Source organism: Etheostoma cragini, chromosome 13, assembly GCF_013103735.1.
Source record: "Etheostoma cragini isolate CJK2018 chromosome 13, CSU_Ecrag_1.0, whole genome shotgun sequence".
Taxonomy (NCBI): Eukaryota; Metazoa; Chordata; class Actinopteri; order Perciformes; family Percidae; genus Etheostoma; species Etheostoma cragini.
The window spans coordinates 10,840,562-10,849,031 of NC_048419.1; the positions used below are offsets into that span (position 1 = coordinate 10,840,562).

Genomic DNA, 8,470 nt, shown 5'->3' on the forward strand with positions numbered 1-8,470 from the left:
CATATCTATAAAACAGTGACTATATAATGTTTTGAGCCAGATGAAAATAAGAGTTGATATTTTCCTTGGACTCAGACGATCATCCTGTCTTTTTTTTTCAGTGTTAATGGACTCACATGACTCTCTTTCCACAACCATTCTTCCTTCTCATTAGCATCACAGAGATACATGTGGTACTGAGACAAAAATAGTACAGAAAAATTTGTCTGAAGTGCATTTTGGACTTCATTGTAAACAAAGACAGAATTGTCCAATAACGTCTTCTCCTCTGTTTAATTCAAGGAGCAATATCTCTCAGGAAAAAGTGTGTGTGTGTGTTGTGTGAATGAGCGTATTAGACGTGTTAAAAGGCTTCAGGTAATAGTGGCGTTTGTGTTTTTTTATTTTTTTATTTGAGCAGCTGAACATCCAACTGTATTTTATCACATTTTTAAAGTTTTAAAAGTTATGTGTGCGTGTGTGTGTGTGTGTGTGTGTGTGTTTCTGTACTAAAATGAGCTGTAGGTAGTGTGGGCATGTGTTTAGGTCTAGGTGTTTTAGGTGTCGTCATGTACTGCGTTTTGTGTGTGTGTGTGTGTGTGTGTGTGTGTGTGTGTGTGTGTGTGTGTGTGTGTGTGTGTGTGTGAGAACTCATACCTAAGTCATATATATTATGTACAATACAATGTTGCAATTTATCTGTTGAATCTTACATACAGTGAATACAGGGTGCAAACTTTGTCCCAAGAGGGGAGCTGTGTGTGTCTTTGTGTGTGTGTGTGTGTGTGTGTGTGTGTGTGTGTGTGTGTGTGTGTGTGTGTGTGTGTGTGTGTGTGTTTGTTTATGTATGTGGCTCAGTTCCAGATCTTAAGGAAGCTGTCCCAGGACCCGGTGCTCACCGCCAGGCCGTCATCTGTCACGCCCAGACAGCTCACACGATTGTCATGACCGGCCAGGACCCCTGCAGGGGGGACAAGGACAGACAAAAGAAGACTTGTTACAGTAAAATGTTTTGCTCTTTGACCAAACATGTACTTTTTTTTTTAACAAAATAGGGCTTGACACGTGTGAATTCACTGGGAAGTCTGGCACAGAGCGCTTTTTAAAAGACTCATAAGTCAACCTAAAATTAGAAAAAAAAACATTGAGCGTTAGTTCTGTAAATCCATATTCTGATAATTTTATATTGCATTTTGTAGGTTCACACAATGATGTGCATACCATTAAAACATTATTATGGATTATTGGTTTTGTTTCAGTAACAACAAAAACTCTTCACCATCATCTTTCCACTTTTCACCTAAATCCCATTGGAGTCATTTGCATGAAAATACCAAAGTAAAGACATAAAATATTTTCTTATCACCTCCGTTGATTAGTATTAGTCAGTTACCCTGAAATGATTAAATATACCATACTGTATATTATTTATTTATATAGAATTCTGAGCAATTCATTCTTTTTAAAAGAGGCAAATTATCCTCTGAATTGCATATTGAAATTGAGCATTATGTTATCTATAACTTTTCCGTCACTCTTTTTGCACCAAACGCACTTATACTTGGTTTTTGAGTGAGGTATTACAGGTGCTGGTCAGATAAGAGTGGGTTTTACTTTGAAGTATACAAACAAAAAATATTCCCTGATGTCTCACTGAGGTAACTCCACAATTAAGTAACCCTTGCTTGAGCTTCAGGTTGAACCTTTTCAGACTTATTCTTTGACATCGCACCAGTACACAGCTGTTTCCACCCACCTGCTCTGTCTCCCTTCATGGCGTCCCAGATGTTGCAGTTAAAGTCATCGTAACCAGCCAGCAGCAAACGACCGGAGCGGGAGAAAGCCACAGAGGTGATACCACAAATGATGTTGTCATGGCAGTAGAGGCTGAGCTCCTGGTCTGCACGCAGGTCAAACAGCCTGCAGGTGGCGTCATCTGAGCCTGTGGCGAAGGCGCTGCCATTGGGAAAGAACTGTGGAGGAACCCAGGAAAATGGATGAGCAGCAGGAGGGGTGGGTACAGATACATCAAAGTACTCTTCAGAAGAGATGGCAAGCAGGTGATTCTGTGTAGGAGAAGAGTTCCCTACATGCCCTAATACGACAAACTGTGTTCTCATTGGCTAATGGTGTCTCTGCTCTTGGACTGAATCAGATTAATCTGAGAGATGATTGTCATATTTTAATACTGAATCTGTCTACCTGTCATACATCGTATTTAACCTCTGTGGTGTATCAGTCCAGGCTCAGGCTCAGTGGGAGTCTGGACTGATGCAGGAGGTTCAGATATGGTGTTAATTGATAATCCTCTATCGTGCTCTGAGTTTAAAATCCCCCCAAAGCTGGAGACAAGACTGTGTGTGACATCACTGACACACATCCTGGAGCTGCTCTGTTGATCGTGTATTAAACGTACAGTACACGGGAGGGAAGGACTGCCACCTTAGACCACTGCTGGGCTGATACCCAGTGGCAGACAATTGGAATTTCTAATAGACATATGAGTTACTCATATTCCGATCAATTTTTGACAACTTGTAGTTTTGTCACAAGCCTCGGCACACTCACACAGATGGCGTTGATGTCCGACTCGTGGCCCGTGAAGGTCTGCCGGCACATGCTGTCCCTGATGTCCCACAGTTTGACCGAGGCGTCGCAGGCTCCCGACACAAAGGTGCGGAGGTCGGGCGACAGGGACAGACTCATGACGTCACCGCTGTGGCCGGAGAAAACAGTGGTCTGCTGACTCGTCTCGATGTCCCACAGTGCACTGGGGCAGAGAGCGCAGAGTTAGACACTGATCTGCTCAGGGAAACATGCACTGCACACTGTCTGTGTTTTGATCTTTGTAGGCTCACCATGTGGTGTCTCCGGAACTCGTGATGATTTGATTGTCATCAATGAAACGGCAGCATGACAGGTAACCTGAGAGACCAGAGTACAGGTGAGTTTGTGTTGTGGAAGTGAATGAAACTGAAAGGTGATTGTGGAGTGGCACTGCTAGCGTCTACTGTAATAAACACAAAATAGAACTGTTACTGTATCAGTACACTGGACGTACAAAACCTTAGGGTTTATGCAGAGAAGTGAAGTAAATGTCATTTACTGCATTCATACACATTTATATCAATCTAGAAAATAGCAATTCATGATAGAAATGTTTTTCGTGCTTTCCGTGGTGTAGACCTCGACACACCGGATGCTTTATGAGGATAACATTGCATTTGCATCTTTCCCAAAGCTTCATCTGTTATCAATTGTCTAGTGTCCTTTTAGGACAATATAATATGATACAATATTAAAATATTACATCGAAATTAATTGATTTTTATCAACCAAAAATATCCAGAGAGGTACTAATGCATGCAGCCTTCCTCTCAGGCTGCATTCAGCTCCAAAAAAGAAGCAAATATCCATCAATTAAGTTTGGCAGACTGTGCGTAGCCTGAGAGGCCAAACCGGTAAAACGTCTACTGCTGCTCATGAAGCTCATTGCTGTGAACACGCGATAAACACCTTGATATTAAGTTGCAGCCCATTTTGCAAATTATGTACAGCAGAACAGTAGCTACAGTGACACAAACCAGTCTCGCAGACTGGAGTTGATGTCTCAGCTCATTAAGACAGCTCTGCCCCGCAATAAGTTAACCGTGTCAATGAAATCCCCATTGTTTAGGGGGTTTGGGAGCAGAGCTTTCCCTTGAGGCAGGAGACTGCCTGCTGCACGCTCGCCTGAAACCTCTCACCATTTTGATTCGTCAGAGTGGTTGAGAGTGGGATGTTCTCTCACCTGTGTGGCCAGGTAGCTCCCTGCTGACCCTGACGTTGCCCTCGCGAGTCTTCAAGCAGTAGATGGAGCAGACGTTGTCCAGGCCTCCGCAGGCCACGTAGTTCCCAGAGGGGGCGTACGCACAGGTCATCACCCAGGAGGAGCGCAGGGGGATGGCATGTATCTAGGAAGGTATTTGGAAGCAACAGGCATTTAACTTTTGGAGTAGAAGGAACCCCCATGCAAGGTCTCTTGTAATAACAGCATAACAATGATTATTAACACTGAAAATCCAATGCTAATTCCGCTATAAATCTTAAAATCCGTTACTAAAATGGTTGCAAAGAAAGCTGTTATGAATCAACCACACTCCTACAAGAGAAAGACTTTCCCCTACTTTCACTTGCAGTTCGGATAGAGGCCAAGTGTGACTATTTATTCAGCTGATGAGAATTTTTCAGCTGACTGTACCTTGTTAGTGGTGTAGCTGTCCCAGACAATCAGTTTTCCATCTTGAGAGGCACTAACCAGAAGCCTGTGGAGACAAACGTTCAAACATTTCATACCATATCTATCGATGGACGTCCAATTTGGCTTGGTGTGTTTATTATCTGTTGACTTTCATTTGAAGAAAACATCCCAGTTTTCCACAGTTACTTGTTAACTTGTAATGAGGCAAGATGTTGAAAACTGAACACTTTGGTTTTACCAAATATTTTAGAATACACACATGTGGAATATAACTACACTACAGCTTTCATGCTTTTTTGATTCCATAGTTTTGGACCTAAAACTGGTTTGAAAAGAGAGACTTTTGGATGTTTTGGCTCAGCAGTACTTTGAGCTACATGCTAGCATCAGAATGCTATCCCCATGACAATGCTAACATGCTATTGTTAATGTTTACCAGGCTCACCATCTTAGTTTAGCATGTTAGCATGCTAACATTTGCTAATCAGCCCTAAACACACAGCACAGTGTAAACAGGCAAAGACCTCATTTAGGCCAACACTTTGCAGAATGGCTAGGTAGCCTGCACAAGCTTGGTAAGCTTGGTAGCTTGGTAACTAAAATGCAATATATTATCTTATGTTTAGTTGATATTGTATGAAGCCATAATGTAATAGTGTACAGCACCTGCAAAGTGAAATGCTTTAATCACCAAAACAAAATGTTTGGTACTCACTTAGAGTCAGTGCCCCAGTGCATGGCGTAGATCTTGGCAAGGTGGCCCCGGAGTGTACGTCGGGTCCGCATCTGAATCCGCCCCACAGGATCCAGACCAGCAGTTATCTAGTTTAGTGAGGAGAGGTTAATCAAATAATTAGTTCAAATGAAATTCACCCTTTTATTTGTATTGATAACTGTGTGCGATAGAAAGTTCGACAGATCTTGAGATTGTAACAATGTTGTAAGCTATAATACTCTGAAGACAAAATAACAAAGGGACAGCTAATATGTCATCAAGACTTTTTTTATAAATAATAATATTTTAGTAATGTATAAAGCACAGAACAGGGCTATGGTAAACCAGTATGGTTATACTCTATGTGGGTGGAAATTGAGTTTGAATGAATCTATTTTTTCAATCTGTGCGTTACAAAATAAGTAGTGTAAGACTTAATAAAAATAAAAAAAGATTTTGAGAAGCTGCTCTGCTTTTTCTATGAGAACCTAAAAACTCCCGGGTCTTTAAAACCAATTAAGTGTCTCCCATGACCTTTTACTATGTTTCCACATTAATGGTCGCCAAACACATGGTTATAACTAAAATAAAGTCCCCAAAGAGCCACCCAAAACATTATTTAGACACGTATTGTAGCTTTACCACCTGGGACATTAAGTGGCACTTACCTGTGTCAGGGTTGAATCTCCACATGCTTTCCTGGCATCCTGGTGGACGTGGCGTCATAGGATGAAAAAATAAGACATTACACAACATGTTACATATATCAGTATTATCATCCTAAAGATGAAAACTGAACTATAAAAACATTTGACTTACTCGAATCTGGTTCCTCAGTTGCTCTGCCTCCTGGCGAAGCTGCTCCAACTCACTCATTTTGGATTTGTCAGGGCCGTCACCTGTTGGCCATGGGCAAACTTTAAATACCAGACTCTGATTGACATGAAGTATAATCTCGTAATTGACTGCTGATGTACAGTATATTACTGAGGCCCATTGGGATTAGCACAGTTTCGCGTTTTCATAATCCAGTAATCCAGGAGTCCACTTTCATCAAAAATGGATCAATTAAGTCAAATAATTTACGTAAAATACTGTTTGGCCCTGATTTGAGAAAGAAATAATAAAATAAAAAAACACATTTTAATCTCTAAGGATTACTGAACCCACACAGTGAGAATAAACCATGTAATCTGTTTATGGCTCTGCAACCATGCCTGGTTTAACCGAGGAGAATAATCTGTATTGACTAAGCTGCTATCCAACAGCCAGCATCGCTACCAAGCAGAGCGAACACTCCCTTTAAAGCCGAGGGAACTCTACTATGCACTTACAGGTTGTGTATTAAATCAAAACCTGTGCTAATGCTGGACACAGTCATCTTTTTTTGTCACCTAGGACACTGCAGTTTCTAAAAATGAACATGGTAGAAGATGTGGCAAACAGGGGTCAAACACACTGTAGGCCTACATCACATCAAGCCTTCAGCAGGAAGCGGCATTTCCTGTTCCTGATAGCCTACAGTTACACATGCAAACAGCTTCCCAAACAGGGAGCTTCTATTTGCATTTGTGGAGCAATTCAAATCCACAGCAAACATGCATACAGTGCACAATGCAAAGGAAGAGCAATTAGCTACAGTAGGTCACTGTTCCCTGGAGGGACTTGCGACCAGATGGATCACACGGCACTAATGGAAGCCAAAAAGGGTTCATCATGGGTCTGAGTCTCCTGGCACAGCTGCTCATTTAGCCAATGAGGAGAAATGCGGTGTGTGTGTGTGTGTGTGTGTGTGTGTGTGTGTGTGTGTGTGTGTGTGTGTGTGTGTGTGTGTGTGTATGTATGTGCGCATCAGAGATCAGGCCTAGATGGGTCCAGCCAGATGCTCGGATGCAGGCGGCTGGAGGGCGAGCAGATTTGTGCTGAAGTCATGCCAGTGGACAGTGGTAAAAAAGACACATATCATACAGACTCCACCTGCACTCATGCATGGCCTGGCAGCCAACCAGAGGCTATCTCCTCCATGATGATACTGATGAGGAAGGTGACATTAGAATAAAGCATATTCTTAGCGCCTGAACATTAACTGGCCTTTCGAGAACACCTTTAATAACACAAGGAGAGAGAAATTCAGAGAGCATGATGCCAAAGTGTGAGTGGCCCCACCCCTTTGGATGCACATCTGATGTGGAACGACACTAACATGGCATCTGCAAACTGGAGCAGAGCGCAGAGCCCACAGCCACAGCATGTCTGACAGAGTAAATGTTAATGTCAGGGAAACTGTGCGGCTCTGCCTGCTCCCTCCCAGGTTTTAACACATGCAGGCCTGGCCTGGGAGCTCCGCACGGAAATAAAAGCCGCAGTAAAGAAAGAAGCGGGTACAACAAGACAGATTCAAACATCCTATTGAAAACCACAATAAGCATTTTTTTTCAGCGTCTGGAGCCTTAATAGATTCCTAGTGTATTTGAACATGAAGGCAGGCCCCGTGAATGCAGCCTACATCACATATTGATCAGCACAGCGGCTGATGAAGGCCCTGACCACATCTTGTTTCAGATGCTGAGCTTCAGAAATGCGGATGTAGCTCAATTCATTTAGTCAAAATGATGCCACGAATAGGCACATCATCACCCAGCCATCTTACACTCAATGGGCTGGCCTACAGCGGTTGTCACAGCGTTTGATAATGGGTGGCTACCTGTTAATTCCCCCGATGATTTTGCTGCTTTTTTTTCTCTGCCGTGGAAAAACCGAAAGCAACGTCCCCCCTAAAAAAAAAAAAGATCTAGCTACAGGCCTATGTCTTTTTCACTCATTAAAAAATAGGATCCACTTAAAGCTCCGTGTATCACGATTAGACTGTTTCCAAATCCTTCAGCGAACAGGCAAACGGAGGAGGGCTACACACATTTCCATTTCTCTGCTTTAGCGGAGGCTTCTGAAAAAAGATGAAATCTGCTGCTGCTGTGCTGCCGTTTCCTCCTCGAAATGTTTTTTCTCCTTTTTTCACGCCCGATCAGTTAACAAAAACATCTTTGTCCAATGCGACGTAAACAAACACAATTCAGCTCGGGGTCCCCGGCCCGCATCAAGCACTGTCCATTACTATTCAGTCCGTTTTACTCCGAGTCTGCTTTTCGTGACGTTATCCTCGTTTCCTTCCTCTCTCTGGCTTCCTCCTCCCTCTGCTGACACTTCATCAGGACAACCGCCTCCGAGCCAACAATGAATTTCTGAGTACAAATCGGCCTCAAATAGAAAGTAATGGCATTTAAAAAAAAAAGCTTCTGGTTGCAAGAAATCAACCCATCAGTAGATCGAGTGTGCGGGTTTTCTCCCAGTATAAAGAGAGGCGGCCCTCTCGGTCAGTTATCCACACGGTTCCTGTTTTTTTTTGGTTTTTTTCCGAATATCATTATTCAGAAACAGGCAGCCAGATCACGCGGTGGGCGCTTGCAGAAGGATCCTCAAATCCGGGCATGAAGCATGTTTCAACCACACCCATCTCTTAATAGCCTATACTACCATGA

The 8,470-nt window shown here is 42.8% G+C and overlaps 1 protein-coding gene across 3 annotated transcripts; it reads right to left on the bottom strand.

Moving 5' to 3' along the window:
• Positions 1-8,353, bottom strand: gnb2 (guanine nucleotide binding protein (G protein), beta polypeptide 2). Of its 3 annotated transcripts, none has more exons than XR_004659182.1 (11): positions 7,639-8,353; positions 5,754-5,833; positions 5,603-5,641; positions 4,935-5,041; positions 4,220-4,283; positions 3,770-3,932; positions 2,838-2,904; positions 2,548-2,749; positions 1,736-1,952; positions 782-940; positions 1-744 (listed from the first exon to the last, which is right to left on the bottom strand). XR_004659182.1 is itself a non-coding variant. In XM_034891029.1 (10 exons), exons 2-10 carry the CDS (start codon positions 5,808-5,810, stop codon positions 834-836), a joined length of 1,023 nt encoding a protein of 340 aa, XP_034746920.1. In that variant the 5' UTR covers positions 5,811-5,833; positions 7,639-8,353; the 3' UTR covers positions 1-833. The 3 variants fall into 3 exon arrangements, 1 of the variants encoding a protein (XP_034746920.1); XR_004659183.1 differs by having other exon boundaries at positions 1-581; positions 628-940; XM_034891029.1 differs by having other exon boundaries at positions 1-940.
• Between the last annotated feature and the right edge of the window lie 117 nt (positions 8,354-8,470).